This window comes from Chlamydotis macqueenii, chromosome 36 (genome assembly GCF_036417535.1).
Source record: "Chlamydotis macqueenii isolate bChlMac1 chromosome 36, bChlMac1.mat, whole genome shotgun sequence".
Classification (NCBI taxonomy): domain Eukaryota; kingdom Metazoa; phylum Chordata; class Aves; order Otidiformes; family Otididae; genus Chlamydotis; species Chlamydotis macqueenii.
Genome location: NC_141591.1, coordinates 84,548 through 102,665, shown reverse-complemented (window position 1 = coordinate 102,665; position 18,118 = coordinate 84,548). Strand labels below are relative to the sequence as shown.

Sequence of the window (18,118 nt, the reverse complement as noted above, 5' to 3'; positions counted from 1 at the left end):
ATCGTTTGCGCTCGACGGCTTTGAGCTGGTAATATCTTTGCTACGCAAGCACCCTTGCTGTGGCAGCTCAAAATCTTCCTTGCTTTGCAGCAACAGACAGAAATTGGGGGGGGAAATAAAAAAAAAAGAAAAGTTAAAAATAATAACAAAGCCTCTTTTCTAAGTAAATATCAATGTGACAAACACCACAGAGGAGAAACTGCCCTTCCTCCACGCTGGCCATCACCGCCAGCGACTTTGAAGCACACGTTTATAAAACGGGTTTTGCTATAATTAAAATTCGCCACCGGGAAGACGTTCCCTGTCCTGCTTGTAACCCGGGAAAGAGGCCAGACGCGAGGCGGGAAAAGCTGCCCGGCGCTTTATTTAAAGCCGCTGGATGGACGCTGCGCGTGTTTTTTGCCCTGGTGATGGCCGTAGCGGGAGGTGGCTGTGCTTGGACGGTCCCTGACTTGCATGGTGGCAGATGCCCCATCTTCCCCGACGGCCGAAGGTGTTTTATCCTGTAGTTGAAAACGATGAAGTATTTTCAATCCAAGCTTTACCTCAGATTAAAAACCCAAGATGGGAACGCTGATCCACAGAGGGGTGTAAGCGAGCCCGTCCCCGGCAGGGAGACGCCACGCAGCACATTCCTCTCCGTGTTTCCTTAAATAGGGCTGATCTTTTCCCTCTGTCCTCCACGTGATCCGACTCCGAGCTCGGATCAGCCCTGGGGTGGCTGGAGAGGAGCGCTGTGGAGTAAATTTCCCCACGCTTAAAAAAAAAAAAAAAATCTGTAAAGACCTTGTGCTGCTGCCGAACGGGTAAGTGTCTCTTTCGGGATGGTCGAGGACGGCCCGGTGAAGGGAACCGGCAGCGTCCCGGCCACCCTGGCACTGCTGAGATGTTTTTTACAAGTGTAACGATGAAGGGCTGTTAAATTTGGGGTTGGTGTGGTCTCTCCATGGGGTGCAAGCTGTCGGGGTGGGGGAGTTGTGTTGCTGAGCCTGCTCCAGGCAGGCTTTCAGGCTCTGCGTCTGCTGCGTCGCTAAATTAAAATTGGTTCCAAATAAAAGGAAAGCGGCAAGAAGACACAAAAACAGCTTTAAACCATGGTTTCCGAGCCGTTGGAGGGTTTCTGTGTTGGCCAGCACGCCCTGAGGCTTCGGTCCGTGCTCTGACGTGTGGGGAGCTGACGGGGGGGAACACACCAGGTCACGTAGCGGCAAGGGAGCCGGTGAGAGCCTGAGCTTTGGGAAGGAGATGCCAGTTCCCACCAGGTGGGAAGGTTGACTCCTTCTCCGTTGGCCATCCCAGCAGTGGAGAGGCCGACCGGAGATGTTAACACCCATGGTGTAGACGAGACAAACCTCGATACCCAAGAGGTGGGGGTTAAAGTCCACGGCTTGCTGAAGGGCAGTTAATCCCTTCCTAAAATTAACATGTAAAAGAAATTAGAGCTTCTCTCTGCTGCTTCTCCTTCCTCCACCCAGGCTGAGACCTTTTACGTGTTCGCTCTGCTGCAGGCGACAGGGGAAGAGGGACAAGAGAGGCCGGAGAAGCTGCTGCCATGGCATCTGGTTCATCTACAGCAAGGGAAGGAGGGGAAGAAAGCACCCACCGCGCCGTCCTGCTGGATGCTGGACGCCTGGGCTGTGACCACACCGACTGCGACGTCGGCACGGCCCCGTCCTGGCCAGAGCGAGGAAGGCTTGGAGATGCCGAGGCAGCTGGCCGCCGAAGCTGGCGCAGGAAAGGGAATTTCCAGCCAAAGCTGCATTTGGAGCATTTAACGGAGAAGCTGAAGCTCTTGGGTCTGGAAGGAGGCAGGGAGGAGAAGGAGCTCTGCTTCTGGCGCAAGAGGACGATTGACTTCGAGGGCGGTGCAAAAGCAGCTGGCTCCAGCCGCGATGGATTGAGGGCTCGCGGAGGTTCTACTGCAGCCCACATAGAGGAAGCTGCCCCGGGGGACAAGGTCAGATCCACGACCCAGCTTGGGTTATTCCTTTTCTGAAATTTTTCTGACCACCTTCAGGAATGCTTTAGTGTCTTTGAGCTTCTCGGGATCACGGGCTTCAAGCCAGCTTTGAAGTTCTTCATGGTCATTTTTTTTTTTTTTACTCCCTTAAAATAAATAAATGGAAATAATTGGAGAGAGCTAGGAAAAATAAAAACATCACACAACTCTAGCTAAACATATGAAAATATTAATTTTCCAACTAAACCCTTTGCCCCGAATCAGTCAATGGCTATTTTCCAATTTATTTCATGTGAGAACGAAGCTGACTCCTCTGCTGTCCTCCTGTGTCTTCCCCATCCTTGTGCCCATGCTGTGATTTTTTTTTTTTTTTAATTTTTTTTTTTTATTTTTGATTCTTCCCAGTTAGGGTGGAGTGTCCCCAGGCATCCCCCTAGATTCCCTCCCAAACCATTTTTCTTCTTCCAGGAACAAATACACAGTGACCTGGAGAATCTCAAGAAAAAACGGGAAGAGATTTTGGAACTGAAAATAAGCGGAGAGAGGCGATGCCAGGACTATTTGGTAAGTAGCTGTTGCCATCGCCTAGGGAAAATGGAGATGTTGGACCAGTATGGTCCATGGTGTTGGCTTTCCGTGTCTTGCAGACGCAGACAGAGGTTGAGAGGCAGAAGATCGTGTCTGAATTTCGGCAGCTGCGCCGGTTCCTGAAAGATCAAGAGCTTGTCCTCCTGGCTCGGCTGGGAGAACTGGACAGAGAGATGATGAGGAGGCAGGAGGAAGAGGAGACCAAGATGTCAGGGGAGATTTCACTCCTTGACATCCTGATCTGCGAGATGGAGGAGAAGCTTCAGCAACCTACGAGTGGATTCCTGCAGGTCGGATGCTCTACCAGGCAAGACAGAAGAGGGTCCAGCATCGCCTTAGCTGGAGTCTTCCCCCAGTTTTGGGATGGGGAACTGAGACTTTTTCCTCGCTCTTTCTCTTCCAGGATGCCTGAAGCATCCAGGTGGGAGACGGGCAATGCCCGGAGGATGACGGAGACCTTCTCGGACCTGGAACGGAGGCTCCACGTCATTTCTCGACAAAACTGTGTCCTTAGAGAGACGCTGGGGAGATTTCAAGGTACTGTGGAACATGGCGGGGGGGCGGGGGGGGCGTTATCCTCCCATTATGGAAGGATGCTGCTGGTTTTCCTGTTTTCCCAGGAAAAAACACAACGAGGGGCAAAAGTGAGTGGAATTACCGGCCGGAAAGCATGATGTCCAACCGTTGTTCTTCATGTCCTAGACATTTTGCCGTCTGAACTGGAGAAAGAGCGAGGACCATCTCTAGGAGGAGAGGAGAGAGGTGAGGCTCTTCCGTGAGGGAGGGCTCTGGGAAAGTAATTTTTAGCTAAAATGGTGTTTAAAATGACTGGGAAATGAAGGGTTGAGCTCGCTTTGGGGTTCCTGGAGATACAAATGAGCTCTGCCCAGTCCTCCAGCGTGAGGCAAGGCTTTCCCAAGCAGGAAGACATGGCGATGTCTCTGCTCCCACGCCCAGGACATAGGTGGATACGTCGTACTGGGGCTTCTCCCCACCGGAGCAGGGCTTTTTTGAGGGGTGATGTCCTTCTCCAGCACCACTTTCTTCTCCATCCCTGGCAGCATTCGTGACTCTGGACCCCGACACTGCTAATGCCCGACTCGTCCTGTCCCGGGACCGGCGGGGGGTGAGATGGATGGACAAAAGGCAGGATCTGCCCACCACCCCCCAGCGATTCGATGCCTCCTGCTGCGTGCTGGGCTGCCGGGGCTTCACCGCGGGGAGACGCTGCTGGGAGGTGGAGGTGGCCGGTGGCAGGACCTGGGCGTTGGGGGTGGCCCGACGCTCCGTTCCAAGGAAGGGCTGGCTTGAGTTTCGGCCGGAGAAGGGGATCTGGGCGATGGGGCGGTGTGGGAATCGGTACCGTGCCTTCACTTCCCCCGTCACCACCTTCCCTGCTACTGGGGAAACTGGGAGGGTGCGGGTGGCTCTGGACTATGGAGGGGGGCAAGTGGCATTTTACCTCGCCGGGCGTGAGCTCCCCATCTTTACGTTCCAAAAAGCCTCGTTCGGTGGGGAGAGCATCTTCCCTTTTTTCTGGATGGGGAGAGACTCCCACCTCCGCCTCTGCCCATGACCTTTCCCTGCCTTCATCCAGTCCAGCTTTGGGGTCTCTTTTCTGCTCGTTGTGCACCTTTTTTCCTTTATTTTTTTTTTCCTTTCAATGTTGCAAGAGAACCTCTTCTAGTGGCGTTTGCTCAAAAAAAAAAAAAAAAAAAACTTGGAATTATTTGTTCCTTGTTTAATGTTGTCCAGCAGCTCCTGGGGGCTGCAGGAAGGGTCAGGCTCTGGGATGGCTCCCAGCAGGAAGCGAGACCGCGTCCCCCTCTTATCCCCAGGGAAAAGCGGGGCTTTTCCGTGCTCTGTCCTTCCCGGTGGGAACGTGCTGTGGCCGCCGTGGAGAGCAAAGGGAGCCGGGGTGGGAACGCAGAGTTGCGCGTGCCGCACCATCGCCTCCTTGCTAGCAGCAAGCCATGGCGTGGAGGAAAAAAGAGGGGTGCAGGTATTTGCCCCCCCACACCCGCAGCGACCTGCGGGGCTGCAGGAAGGTCCGCAGCAGCTACAGGGCCACAGCGTCTTTCTCCCAGCCCCATTTGGCCGTGGCATCGCGGCCCTCGGAGTGGATCTGGGGGCCCTTTCCCCAGGGCACAGCTGCTGTTGGTGGCAGAACCCAAGTCAGGGACCCTGCCAGAGGGGAGAGAGGGTCCCTGTGCTTTGGGTGAGGGACAGAAAAAAACTCCTGGAGATCCCCAGGAGCAGGACCCCGCCTGTCATGGTTTAACCGTGGTCAGCAATTGAGTACCACGCAGCTGCTCACTCACCCGCCACCTCCCCAGGGGATGGGGGAGAAAATTGCGAAGAAAAGAAAACTCGTGGGTTGAGATAAAGACAGTTTACTAAGATAGCAAAGGAAAAGATAATTTTATTTTTCTATGTAGACACATACATAGAAAACTATCATAGTAAGAATAAGAATAGGAATAATTATAATTTCTATTAAAAAGAAAAAGCAAAACAAAACAAATGATGCTCAGTTTCTCCCCACCCAATGACCACTACAGCCTGTCCTGGACAGCAATCGTGAAAGAAAAAGAAAAAAAACCAAAGCTTTTAGGAACACAGCGGCTTTGGGACAAACCCAGGGGATACACTGGACTCCGTGCTCGGTGTCCAGCACGGAGCCATCCCGGTGGTACTGTCCGGTGTCGCTATGAGCCCAGTCCAGACTGGGGAAGGCACTGGGGGCAAGGTGGTTCTTCGACTCTGAGCCCCGGGCTACCAGCCAAGCCGCGGATGGGACCTTGCACGTCTTTTTCCTTCTTCCTTTCTTCTTCTGCCTTTGATTTTATTTATTTATTTTTTTTTTTAATGGTGTGGAGGGTGGAGCCCGCAGTCACTCAAAAGGCAATAATTCTGCACCCTGAAACGGGGCAAAGGTTGGAGATGCTGGGTGCAGCCCGGTGCCTCCCGCAGCTCCTACATGTCCGGTGAGTGACTTTTCTTTCCGCGGAGGATTCGGAATGTTTAACTTAATTGCGAGTCTCGGGAGGGATTCAGAGTAAATCCTGGTGAGGGGGAGCGGGGCAGAGCCGGGGGCTGCGCCGGGGAGGCGTGCGCGGTCCGCTCCTGCCCTCCAGCAACGGTTCCTTCCGACGTCGGGGTGCTGGTGCGGGTGGTTTGGTGGGATTTCCGGAGCCTCTTTCGGGGGCAGGTGCAGCCCTTCTTCATCGCCCTCCCTCTGCCCCCTCCCCTTCCCCGCTCTCTCCTCCAGCTCCAGCCGCCAATGCGGAGACCCGCCAGCCCCAGGGGCCTCCTGAGTTATTTCGTGGCTCTCCACGTCCTCCGGCTGGGATCAGGTAGGGATCCCGCGGGGCTGGCGGGGGCATTCGGCCGAAGATGTGGGGCTGGGAGCTGCCATGGGGCGGGGGGAGCCGAGCCCAGAGCTTGGCCCCAGCTGGGTTTCGCTTTCCCGTGGGCTCTTTACCCAACACGGCCACTGCCCTGGGTACGGCCTCAGCCCTGGCCCGCAGTGCTTCCCCAAAACCTTTCTGGCTTGTCCTGGTGCTGGTGGGGATGGAGGGTGTTTCCTGCAGCGCGTTCCCATTCCCAGGAAACCTCCTTCTCCTTCGAGTCCTCCCGCTCCCTCTCCAGCTTCTCCGCTGTCTTTGCGCCACGGGGAGGGCAAAGCAACGCAACACCCGTGGGATGGCGCGTGCTCCGCTCACAGCGGGCTCGCCCGTGGCTGGGCAAGGCCCGTAAATTTACGTAGGCACCGTCTCCGCACCTCTGTGTCCTTGTCCAGCTGAGTTCAGAGTGGTGGGACCAGACCGCCCGCTCCGTGCCGCCGTGGGGCAGGACGTCGTGCTGCCGTGTCACCTGTCCCCCCGCGGGGACGCTCGGCACTTGGACATCAGGTGGATCCGACACCAGTTCTCCGATACGGTGCACCACTACCGCGACGGGCAGGACCAGTATGGGGAGCAGATGAAGGAATATGCTGGGAGGACGCAGCTGGTCAAAGACGGCCTCTCCAATGGAAGCCTGGACTTGCAAATCGTAGGGTTGGAACCCTCTGACCATGGTCAGTACGTCTGCGTCGTGAAAGACGCTGCCTCTTACGGAGAAGCTACCCTGGACCTGGAGGTGACAGGTTTGTGGTGGGTGCGGTGTTTCCAGGGGCTGGCCCAGGTGCCTCTGGGCTGGTGTGGCGCTCCAGACCCCCGTCCCATCCTCACGTCCCGTGATTAAGTGCCGAAGGCCGAGAGGTGGGGTCTGAGGGAGTTCTTCCCACCCGTGCCTGCCCAGGAGGGAGCACGCATGTGGTGCTGGAGGTAGTTTTGGGGGTGCAGGTGCGGTGGCTTTGAGTCTGGAGAAGAGACCCCGTCGTTTGGCATCAATGCGCTCTGCTTCCTGCACGAGTTGGGGTGGTTTTGGTGGCGCGCCCGGTCCCACAGCACCTCGGACCTGCGGTGTTGCCCGGTATCGGATTCGGTCTCTGCCTTGAGTCCATCCCTCCCTCACCCCGGCCACGGGCTCTTCCCCCAGCCGCAGGCTCTGTCCCTCGCCTCTCTCTGGAAGCTTACGAGGATGGAGGCATCCGGGTGGCGTGTCGATCGGCCGGCTGGTACCCACAGCCGCAGCTGCTGTGGAAAGATCCCGGCGGGCGGCGGCTGCCCTCACTCTCCCAGAGACGTTCCCCTGACGAGAGGGGCCTGTTTGCCATCGAAGGCGCCATCGTCGTGACCGGCCGCGGGGACGGCGACTGGTCCTGCGTGGTCGGGAACAGCCACCTCGGGCAGGAGCGGGAGTCGTCCCTGCGCGTCTCAGGTGCGACGCCGGCAGCGGGGCTGGGCTTGCTGCCTTGCTTTGAGCAGCTGGGACGGCGGGGTCCTGGTGAGAGCCGTGGGGCATGGGGGGACGCGAGGGGCACATGCCTTGGGCTGGGCTCCAGGTTCGCGTTGGGATTTCCACGGGAGAGGGAGGACTGCGGCCCCTTGCGCCCAGGACTGCCAGGACAAGGCTTTTACCAGCCAGACGTCGCGCTGCTTTCTGGATTCTCTTCTCCTCGTACGCAGAAGTGTGAAACGAGGCCTTTTCCTGACGTTTTTCCCTCTTCCTCAGCTCCCTTTTTCCACGATGCCCGTCCCTGGATGGCAGCTCTGGGCGTGTTCCTCGTGCTTTCGCTTGCGTTGTTTGGCCTCAGCGCTTACCTGTTTCGCAGGACAGGTACGTTTGCGTCCAAAGAACGTTTTCCCTCCGTCAGAAAGCGCTTTGGGCAGAGGAGCGAAGGGGAAAAGGACTCGGGGTGTGGGTGGGGGCGGGGAGCGTGGCCAAACCGCTGGACTGGCGGGAAGGCCCCAGCGACCCCCTAGGTTTGTCCCCCCCCGTGCGCCGAGCCGCTCTCCTGACCGCCTCTCCCTCCACCTTTGCTTTCCAGTGACGCAGGCCAGAGAGCTGGGTGAGTCCTGGCACCTTCCCCCCTGCAAAACCTGCCGGCGCAGGAGCCCCCCCGGGGGGGAGGTGGGTTTGGGGGGCTCCTGAAGTCAAGGCTCATCCCGGAGCAGCCGCGGGGTGAGAAGCCGGCCCCTCCGCTCACACCTCGCCTCTGCTTTTGCTTTCCAGGGCGGCGAGACGCGGCACTGGGTGAGTCTCCGTCAGCTCCCGGGCGGCGCAGGGCTCCGTCCTGGGTGCTCCGTGCTCGGCCCTCTCCCTCCTCGCCCATCCTCTCCGTCCCTGCATCTCCGGGCTCCGGAGAAACCCCCAGGCAGGGTGGGCACCAGCCCCGGGCCCTCACCAGCTCCTCTCTCTCCTTTCAGCGTGGAGAAAGTTTCTGCTCCCTCAGAATCCAGGTGACTGTGGACTCCATCGCCGCTTTGGGTGGCTCCGCTCCCTTTCCTCGCGTGCACGGGGGGATCTGGGCCTGCTGCTGCCGGGGACCGGCCGTGCCCGCGGGACGTGGGGTGACTCTGCCCCCCGAGGCCACGGCTCTGGCCTGCACCTCGCCCCCTTTTCTCCCCGTTCCCACCCGATCTGAGTCACGGCAGCGGGGCCGCGAGGTGCTGGGGATGTTCAGGAGGGAGGAGAGGCCCGGTCCCCCACCCCGCGGGGCAGCTCCTGCCCAAAGCTGAGCTGGCCCCCGACGCTCCGGCTCCTCCCGTCCCCTGCAGATGTGGTGACCCTGGATCCCAACACGGCTCATCCCCAACTCATCCTGTCAGAGGATCTGCGAAGCGTCAGCCTGACCAGCGCGTGGCAAGACATCCCCGACGCCCCCGAGCGATTTAAGACGCGGTTCTGCGTGATGGGCAGGGAGGGGTTCAAGGAGGGGCGGCACTGCTGGGAGGTGGAGGTGAAGGGGAAGGTGCGGGGCGATTCGTGGTGGGCTGTGGGGGTGGCCAGGGACAAGGTGGAGAGGAAGGTCTACACCGACCTGAGCCCGGACGGGGGCATCTGGGCCGTCTGGCACTTGGAAGGGCAGTTTGTGTCTCTCACCCACCCCCGGACGCCCCTGGGCCAGGCCCCCAGGAGGATCAGGGTCTGCCTGGACTGCACGGAGGGGCGCGTGACTTTCGTCCATGTCGACAGTGGCGTCGAGATCTTCGCCTTCCCCCCTGGCTCCTTCAAGGAGGAGATCATCCGCCCCTGGTTTTGGGTGGAGACAGAGAAAACCCAGCTGTGCCTCAGGGGCAGCACCCCCCAGCCCCTCTGTCCCGCTTCCAGCCCCCCATCCCCACAGAGCCCCTGCCCTTCTCCCGACACCGCCTGCTCTCCTCTCCTCCATCCTGCTGGAGCCCCTGCCCCTCTCCACCCTGCCCGAGCCCCACGAGCAGAGGGGCAGTGAGGGGCAGGGGCCCTGGGGACGACGTGTGGCGTCACGAACGCCGTTCCCCAGTTGTGTTGGAGTTGTCGGACGCATTCTGGGTGTGTAGTGTGGCCGTTGGGCACTTCTTCCTCGAGCGCAGCCCCCCCCCATTGTGTTCAATAAAGGTTTGCAGGTGGATGTGGCCCCGTGGTTCCTGGGGCCGCCTTCTCCCCTTGGCTTCGTGCTGGGGGGGCTCTCAAAGAATCCCAGGCAGGGTGGGAGTCCAGCCGCTCCCCGGCCCTGGCAGGGGCGCCTTCCCCCTCCCAGCTGGCTCGATGCCCTGCCCAACCAGGCCTTGGCCCCTTCCGCGGCTGGGATGTCCACTGTCCTTGGCCAACAACTGTCACCACCCTTGGCCAACATCTGTCACCGTCCTTGGCCAACCTCGATCTGCCCTCCTTGGCCAACATCTGTAACCATCCTTGGCCAACCTCCTTCTGTCGTCCTTGGCCAACTTCCATCTGCCCTCCTTGGCCAACATCTGTAACCATCCTTGGCCAACCTCCTTCTGTCGTCCTTGGCCAACTTCCATCTGCCCTCCTTGGCCAACCACTTTGCTGTCCTTGGCCGCCGTCCCCTCGCGCTCCCTTCCCGGCCGGCTTTCCCCCGGGATTTCGCCGGCGGAGAGATGCGGGAGGGGCGGGGGAAGGGGCGGGGGCTGCACAGGAAGGGGCCGGGGCTGCGGGAGGAGCGTGCGGGGCGGGGAGCGGTGCTCGGGGCCGGTGATGCCGGTAACGGGCGGGGGATGGATGGGGGAGGGGGGATAGGGGATGGGGGGACGGGGAGGTCCACGGGAACCCCCCGCGCTGCACCGGCCCGGGCTGGGGGGGGGAGTGCGGTCCCTGCTTCTGCACCCCCAGACCCCCGGGTCCGGCTCCCCTCGGGTCGCGACGGGCTCGCCCCTTGTCCTTCCCCCACCCCCGTCCCAGGTCTGGGTGCGGCCCCCGAGGTCCCCCCATAGCTGGGTGTGACCCCCCCCTCCCGGAGCCTGCTGCGGGTGCAGCCCCTCGGCCCCCCCCCCCGCCAGGCGGTGGGTGCGGATGGGACAGCAGGGGTACGTCCTCCCCAGGGGTCTGGGGTCCCCAAGGGCGCAGCTGGGGTGTCGTCCCCCCACCACCACCCCAATCCTGTCCCTTTCTCTCCCGCTCCCCGCCGGCGTCTTGCTGTGGTGGGGACGCTGCCGGGCCCCCCCCGGCTGCCCAAAAACCGCGGCGGAGCTCAACACTCAACGCGCTTGCCCCCAGCCGCCGTCCTTCCCTTCCCTCTCTTCTTCTCCTGGTTTGTTTCCTAGGGCTGCCGGGCCGCCGCCTTTTACTCCAGAACAGAGAAATCTCCTGGAACGCCATAAAAAAACCCAAAAAAATGGCCGTGGCGGCACCGGTGCAGGTGGACAATTCGTCAGGGTCCAGTCAGGGGTTTGCCCGTTCCTGCAGCGCCAACGGTCGCAGGGAAGAAAATCCGCCCGTTTTGGGCAAGGAACCAACCCGGGGGTACCCCGCGGAAGGGCAGCACGCCCACGCCGAGGCCGCAGACAAGGGCAGCCGGAGCGGGGACGTCACGACACCCCCGAGAGACGAGGCGGGAGAGGAACCTTCCCAGCGCTTCGCGCCGAGCTCGGGCCACGTTGCCCACCCGCAGGAAAACCCCGACCAGTGCCCGGAGTGCGGGAGATGCTTCACCGGGAGCTGCGGCCTCGGAATGCGCCAGAGGACGTGCGCCGGTGAGAATACGTACGAGCGCCCCGAGCCAAACGCAGAGCGGGAAGGTGTTGAGTCGGGAGGAGGCCGCAGCATCGCCACCATGAGACGAAAAGGAGACGTTTTGGAGAGCCCTCGGGTGGAGGTGGCTCCTGGGAGCGAGACAGGGCCGGCAGGGGATCAACTTATCCCTCGCAGAGGAAACCCAAAGCTCCTCGAGGAATCTGCGGCCCAGGGCGGAACCACTGCCGGGTGGAAGAATTACACGTGCAAGGAGTGCGGGAGGGGCTTTGGCCAGAGCTCCAACCTGGTGGTCCATCAGCAGATCCACGCCGGAGAGAGGCCTTACCGACGCCGGGAGTGCGAGAAGGGCTTCGGGCAGAGCTCAAACCTCCTCGCCCACCAGAAGGCTCACCTGGGAGAGGAGCTCCACGAGTGCCCCAAGTGCCAGAAGTGCTTCCCAGACCGCTCGCTGCTCCTCCGGCACAAGAGGGTCCACGCCGGAGAAAAACCTTTCCGGTGCCAGCAGTGTGGGAAAAGCTTCGCTTACCGATGCAGGCTTCTCGTCCACGAGAAGACGCACGCGGGGAAGCGCTACCAGTGCCCCATCAAACCCCCCTACCGCTGTCCCGAGTGCGGGAAATGCCTCAGGGACAAATCAAAGTTCGTCCGGCACCGGCGGTGGCACGCGGGAGAGCGGCGCTACAAGTGCTACGGGTGCGGGGAGGAGTTTGGGCAGAGCTCGGCCCTCAGCCTCCACCAGCGGATCCACGTGGAGGAGAAGCTCTACCAGTGCTCCACATGCGAGAAGTGCTTCAAGGACAGCTCCACCCTCATCCGGCACGAGCTGTTGCACACGGGAGAGAAACCCTACGAGTGCCACGAGTGCGGGAAGAGGTTCACCCGCAGCTCGGACGTCGTGGTCCATCGGCGGACGCACACGGGGGAGAAACCCTTCCAGTGCTCCCAGTGCGGGAAGAGCTTCACGCGCAGCTCTACCTTGACGGCCCACCGGAGAATCCACACGGGAGAAAAACCCTACCGGTGCCGCGAGTGCGGGAAACACTTCAGCAAAAGCTCCTACCTCCTTTCCCACCAGCGGACCCACACCGGAGAGAGACCCTATCGATGCCCCGACTGCGGGAAAAGCTTCAACCACAGCTCGGCTCTCCTGGTCCACCAGCGAATCCACACCGGAGAAAAGCCCTACCAGTGCTCCGAGTGCGGGAAACGCTTCGTCCTGCGCTCCAAGCTGGTTCGCCACCAGCGCGTGCACACGGGGGAAAAGCCGTACGCCTGTGGCGAGTGTGGGAAGAGTTTCAGGCAGAGCTGGCGCCTTTCTGCCCACCGGAAAACTCACCGAGGAGAAGAACCGGTGCTCCGGTCGTGGAAGGTCATCCAGCGGGAGATCCTGCCGTGTTAAATGCCGGGAGCTGTGCGCGGGACGTGGAGATGTAGAATTTCTGAGAGTGCAGGCTTTGCGTTTCGGTGTGCGTTGAACGTTCCGTAGGCGCGTTTGCGCTGGCGAAAGCTCAGGAAATCGTTCAGTGGCTTTAGGCGCAGAAGGAGAAGAAACGCGATTGCTGGGGAAAAAAAAAATAAACTTGTCAACTTAGGAATAATTTCCTGACCCGGGGCTGTTTTTCGTCGATGTTTTGCGATATTGATCGCTGCGGCTGCTCCGGGGTTCGGTGTTGAACTGGAGGTGGGTGCTGCGGGGTGGGACACTGCTGGGACCGGGAGGTCGGGGCTACCTGGGGTTGGGTACGGGACCTCCCCGCTGCACCGGGGGGTGCAGCCCCCTCTGCTCCTCCCAGACCCCGCTTTGGGATAGAGACGAGCTCGCCCTAGTCCCCCTTCCCAGGTCTGGCTACGGCCCCCAGACCCCCGAGCACCCCCAAACCCTGCTATGGGTGCCCCCCCATCCCCTTGTTTTGTGTCTGGGTGAGGATGGAACGTGTGGGACAGCAGCGGACACGTCCCCCCCAGGGATCTGTTGTCCCCAGGGTGCCAGGAACAGCCGGGACCCCCCGACACTTGAAGCCCCCCGCCCCGACCCCGTCTTGCCCCTCGGGAGGCCGTGCTGAAGGGCAAAGCAGTCCAGGGAGGCCGGACGTTCTTCGAGGAGGAAATCGTGGCGCAGGAGCTGGGCGTCCCCGCGTGCCGAAGGGCGAGCCGGCGGGGCTTCGGCTGGAACTCGGGCAGGGGGTGGCGGGAGGTGGGGCAATAAAATAATAAAAGAGAGTTTATGACCTCTAGAAGAAAAGGTAGGCAACTCAAGAGGACTTAATTTGGCTACTGTCAAAAAGACAATTAAAAATGTTTCTGTAAACAGGTTAACGACAAAAAGGGGGGCTGGGGAGGATTTCCGTCCTCTGCTGGGTGGGGGGGGGAGCAGTGGCAAAGGCTGAGGCCCTCAGTTTTAATACCAGTCCTTAAAACTTCTTTAATACTCAGTTTTTAAGACCAGTTGTTCCGGGGGTACCCAGCCCCCCGGGAGGGACAGGGAGCAGAACGGGTCCCGGCGCGCTGCCGGGAGAGGAGTTAAAGAAATCCGCTGAATTCCAGCCGGATTTGTGCAGGAAAGGCCGCCGTGCCGGCTGGGAATGGGGTGAGCTGCCGTCCTACCTCGCTCCGAGCCTGGAGACGCTTGGGGCGGGTTATAAAAACACCAGCGAACCCCCCTCGCTTCCCGAAAATCACGGGAAGCCGCACAGTTTATTTGTGAACGAAAGCCCGGAACGCTGTTGCCGGCCTTTGTCTTCACCCCACAGTTCCCATCTCCCCAGATTTTTTTTTTTTTTTTTTTTTTTTTTGGGCAGGGGTGCATCTTGCTGGTCCTCATCTCCCCCATCTGCCGCCAAAGGATGGGGAGACGCGGGGGATGAAGGGAGCCGCTAAAGGAGCACAGGCATCTCCCAAACAGCCCCAGCGCAGCCGGAACCGATCCTCCTCCTCCTCCCCCCCGCCCCGTCTCCCCCTTGGCTTTTTCCTGTGCCTCCGTACAGCAACCCGGCCAGCAACGCGGAGCGGAGCATCCTGGGGATGCGAACCGCAGCATCGCTCGCCCGAAGGACAAGATAAAGAATCGCTTGCAGGGCTGCGGGTATTTGGGGGGGGGGGGGGGGCAGGGGGGGGCGTGGAGACGGCGTCGCAACCGAGAGAGTGGTGGAAAATAATCCCCCGGCCCCAGGGGAGAGCGGGTGTCCCACCTGCAATTTGGCCGTAGCGCTGCTGGGAGCGTCTCTTCCATCCCGAATCGGCCCCGGGATGGAAGAGCCGGTGGCAACCGGTCCCACGGGGAGAGAGGAGCTGGGCGGCCACCGGCGCATCCACGCAGGTGAGAAATCGGGTTGTGGGAGAGGAGCCGCCACGCCACTGCCCTCGTTTCACCCCGCTAACGGGGCAGAATCGTGGCGGTGGGGTGGTGCTTTGGAAATCATCCCTCCGCGGTCGTCCTCCATCCCACGGCTCCCTGGAAACGGTCACCGGCGTGTTGGGTACCGTCCCATCCCAGGGCAAAACGTAACTCGGTCTCCGTCTGACCCTGCAGGAGACGGGATGCGGAGGGAGGCCGAAGGGCGCTGCGTGGGGCAGGAGTGTCCTGATGGAGACGGAGCAGGTGAAACGGTGGTAAAATCCGAAGGGAATAACCGCGGGAGAGCTTGTGAGAGCAGCCGGGGGATGGAGGGACGCCTGTGGACGGAGCAGGACGGATTCACCCGTGGCGAGGGGGGTCAGCAGCTCTTTGCGGAAGAAAGTCTCTACGAGTGTCCGCACTGCAGGAAATGCTTCCAGGAGAGGTCAGAGCTCGCTTGCCATCAGAGATCGCACGGAGGAGGACAGACTTTTAAATGCCAAGAGTGCGGGAAGGAGTTTGGGCAGAGCTCGGAGCTCAGTTCCCATCAGAAAAGCCACATGGCGGAAAAGCCCTACCAGTGCTCGACGTGCAAGAAGTTCTTCAAGGACCGGTCCACCCTCATCCGGCACGAGAGGGTGCACACGGGAGAGAAACCCTACGAGTGCCACGAGTGCGGGAAGAGGTTCACTCGCAGCTCGGACATCGTCGTCCATCGGCGGACGCACACGGGGGAGAAACCCTTCCAGTGCTCCCAGTGCGGGAAGAGCTTCAGCCAACGGTCCAACCTCTTCACCCATGGGATCGTACACACGGGGGAGAAACCCTTCACCTGTCATGAGTGTGGGAAAACCTTCGCCCGGAGATCAGAGCTCACCATCCACCAGCGAACGCACACCGAGGAGAAACCCTACCAGTGCTCCCAGTGTGAAAAATCCTTCCGGGGGAGGTACGGACTCTTCCGGCACGAGAGGTTGCACACGGGGGAGAAACCCTACGCGTGCTCGGAGTGCGGGAAGAGCTTCGGCCAGAGCGGGGACCTCATCACCCACCAGCGCTTCCACACTGGGGAGAAGCCCTACCGCTGCGCCGAGTGCGGGAAGTTCTTCTGCAACAAATCCAGCCTCGTCAAACACCAGAAGTGGCATTTGGGGGAGAAGCCCTACAAGTGCCACGAGTGCGGGAAGAGCTTCGGGCAGAGCTCAGACCTCATCGCCCACCAGCGGACCCACACCGGGGAGAAGCCCTACCCCTGCGCCGAGTGCGGGAAGAGGTTCACCAGGAAATCCAGCCTCCTCGTCCATCAGCGAGGACACAGAGGACAGAAAACCGGAGAACGCTCAAAGTGTGGGAAGAGCCGGGAGGAAGACTAAAACGCCGACGCTCCCGGCAGCATGGGCGTGGGACACGGCTTGTCCCCGTGCTCCGAGCGTGCAAAACCCTTCGAGGAGGCATCGAGCCTTCTTGACCGGCAGAGATGACCCAGAGGAGAAAAAAACAACTCCCAAGTGCCTGGAAGAGGAGGAACAGCTTGACTTGGCTCGGCTCAGCTCAGTGCCAAGATCACGCAAGACAAGAAGAAACGAGAGCAGCTTGGGACATCCTCCCGCGTGAGATTTAACCTTTTTGTTTGTTTTTTTTTGTTTGTTTGTTTGTCAGAGGCTACTCAGGAGAAGACAAGAGTTTCATGGTTACGTGGGTTCATCTGTGATGAAAAAAGGTTAATTCCTCCTAACTCCTCACGTTATCACGAAGATGGTTGAACAGTCTTCACTTCGCTGCTCCCCGAGAACCCTCCTGTCACCCCTTCCCCTCTTTCCAAACATCTCGCTGTTTTATTTTTGAAGGTTAGCTGAGACGTGATCCCTCTGCTCCTGTCCAAGTGTCCGTTGCGCGTCCAGCCTCGATGCGTTAAACCTCGACCTAAAAAAAAACCAAAACAGGTCGATTGTTCCTAAGGAGATTTTTATTTTTGTATTCGATACGATAAAAAAATATAAGGAAATTTTATATTGCTAGAGGAATATTTTGGTGTGAGCGTTTTCCCTCCAGAAGGTGTAGATGTTTTTACCAGCGAAGAAAATCAAAAGGCGGATGTTGGGGAGTGGAGAGAACGTCCTCTCCACGCAGTCCAGGGGAAAAGGGTGAGATTTCAGTGAAAGGAGCAGGACGCGAAAGGGTCGGTGTTCCAGGAGACAATTTATATCAAAAATGTTCAATAAATAACCCGTTTCTTTCCTCCGCTGGCATGCGCTGGGTCATCACTGCTGCTTGCAGGAGAACGGTCGTCTGTGCTCGGGCCGTGGGTGGGATCGCCGTGCCGCCACAAGAAACTCCAGTGGGAGCTCAGTGCCGGGGCTGTTGGGTTTTACTGGGAGGACACGGCAGCCTGGGGACATGGGTCTCCACTCTCCTCATCCTCCATGCCCAGGCGCCTGCCTCTCTCCTCGTCGCGCCAGGGCCAAACTGGTCCCAGTACTCCATCAGGACCGGTGCTACGGCCGGGCGCGCGCAACCGGAGCCAGCTTTGGGGGGCGTGGAGAGGAAAGCCGAAGCTGCCACGCCAATGGTACCGGTCCACAGCTGTCACGCCGTGGGGTGGGAGAACGTCTGGGGCTGGGATGGAGCCCGGCACTCCTCCAGCGGAAGCGGGATGGTGGCCCCACAGAGGGCTCGAAGCATTTGGGGAACCTGGGGTGCAGGGGGGAGAAGGGGGGCGTGTTTTAGCGATGTGTTGAGGCCCCAGTGATGTCCCCACCCAGCAGCTGGTCACAGCAAGAGGATGGGGTGGACCCCCCACCCCATAGATGCTCCATGAGGGCAGCAGGGTCACCAAGGAGGGGTGCCAGCGTCCCGTGAAAGCATTTGGGGGGGGGGGGAACAGGCATTTGGGGGGGATCCAGGCATTTTGGGGAGGACCTGGGTGTGTGGGGGTGACCCAGGCGTTTTGGGGGAGGGCCCAGGGTCCTGGGGGTGGGACACCAGGTGTCTAGGGGGGACCTAGGCATTTTGGGGGGGGGGGGGGAATCAGGTGTCTGAGGGGGACCCAGACATCTTGGGGAGGAGGGACACAGGCATCTGGGGAAGGGGGGGGTGGACACAGGCATCGGGGGGGGGACTCAGACATTTGGGGTGGGGGAGATGGGGGGCACCCAGGTGTCTGGGGTGGGGGGAACCCTGGTGTTTGGGGGGGACCAGGCATCGAGAGGGGAACTCAGGCGTTTTTTGAGGGGGGGGACACCCAGGTGTCTGGTGGGGGGGTGGTGGGGAAGACCCAGGCATTTCGGGGGGGGACCCAGGCATTTAGCAACGGCAGAGTTGGGAAAAGTTCCCCTTGCAAAAAGAAACAAATCCTTTCCGGGGTGGTTTTTGTTTTTTTTTTTTTTTCTTTGTCAGGTGTTTTGGGTTGGATTTTTTGTTGTTGTTGTTGTTGTTTTGGGTTTGGGTTTTTTTTGGAGGGGGGGTTGTCTAGCTTCTTATGGGGGATTTTGCAACTTGAAGAGAAGGCAAGGGGGGGGCGGAAATCGCTCTTTGCAACCATTCCGGGGGGTTCCCCACGTGGAAAACTATGCCAAAGCGGGAAAAAAAAAACAATAATCATTGTGTGGGCGGTGAGACCCCCAGATTACTGGGGAGGGGGCGTCTCCATCCTC

General features: G+C 59.9%; 4 protein-coding genes across 5 annotated transcripts; all 4 read left to right on the top strand.

Annotated features, from left to right (window-relative positions):
• Positions 1–1,423: 1,423 nt before the first annotated feature.
• LOC104478058 (E3 ubiquitin-protein ligase TRIM7) lies at positions 1,424–4,145 on the top strand. The gene is made up of 6 exons (XM_086769374.1): positions 1,424–1,957; positions 2,429–2,524; positions 2,608–2,855; positions 2,952–3,085; positions 3,251–3,310; positions 3,610–4,145. Exons 1-6 carry the CDS (start codon positions 1,553–1,555, stop codon positions 4,122–4,124), a joined length of 1,458 nt encoding a protein of 485 aa, XP_086625500.1. The 5' UTR covers positions 1,424–1,552; the 3' UTR covers positions 4,125–4,145.
• Positions 4,146–5,250: 1,105 nt separating this feature from the next.
• Positions 5,251–9,553, top strand: LOC104486159 (butyrophilin subfamily 1 member A1). 2 transcript variants are annotated; one of them, XM_086769365.1, is made up of 7 exons: positions 5,251–5,904; positions 6,351–6,698; positions 7,100–7,375; positions 7,670–7,774; positions 8,171–8,191; positions 8,365–8,397; positions 8,716–9,553. In XM_086769365.1, the coding sequence occupies exons 1-7, from the start codon at positions 5,832–5,834 to the stop codon at positions 9,387–9,389; spliced, it is 1,530 nt and encodes a 509-aa protein (XP_086625491.1). In that variant the 5' UTR covers positions 5,251–5,831; the 3' UTR covers positions 9,390–9,553. The 2 variants fall into 2 exon arrangements, with proteins under 2 accessions (XP_086625491.1, XP_086625490.1); XM_086769364.1 differs by having other exon boundaries at positions 7,094–7,375.
• Positions 9,554–10,373: 820 nt separating this feature from the next.
• LOC104478224 (uncharacterized) lies at positions 10,374–12,737 on the top strand. The gene has a single exon (XM_086769350.1). It carries the CDS (start codon positions 10,773–10,775, stop codon positions 12,528–12,530), a length of 1,758 nt encoding a protein of 585 aa, XP_086625476.1. The 5' UTR covers positions 10,374–10,772; the 3' UTR covers positions 12,531–12,737.
• Positions 12,738–14,366: 1,629 nt separating this feature from the next.
• On the top strand, positions 14,367–16,459 carry LOC104474428 (uncharacterized). The gene is made up of 2 exons (XM_086769376.1): positions 14,367–14,447; positions 14,661–16,459. The coding sequence occupies exons 1-2, from the start codon at positions 14,378–14,380 to the stop codon at positions 15,836–15,838; spliced, it is 1,248 nt and encodes a 415-aa protein (XP_086625502.1). The 5' UTR covers positions 14,367–14,377; the 3' UTR covers positions 15,839–16,459.
• Positions 16,460–18,118: the final 1,659 nt, after the last annotated feature.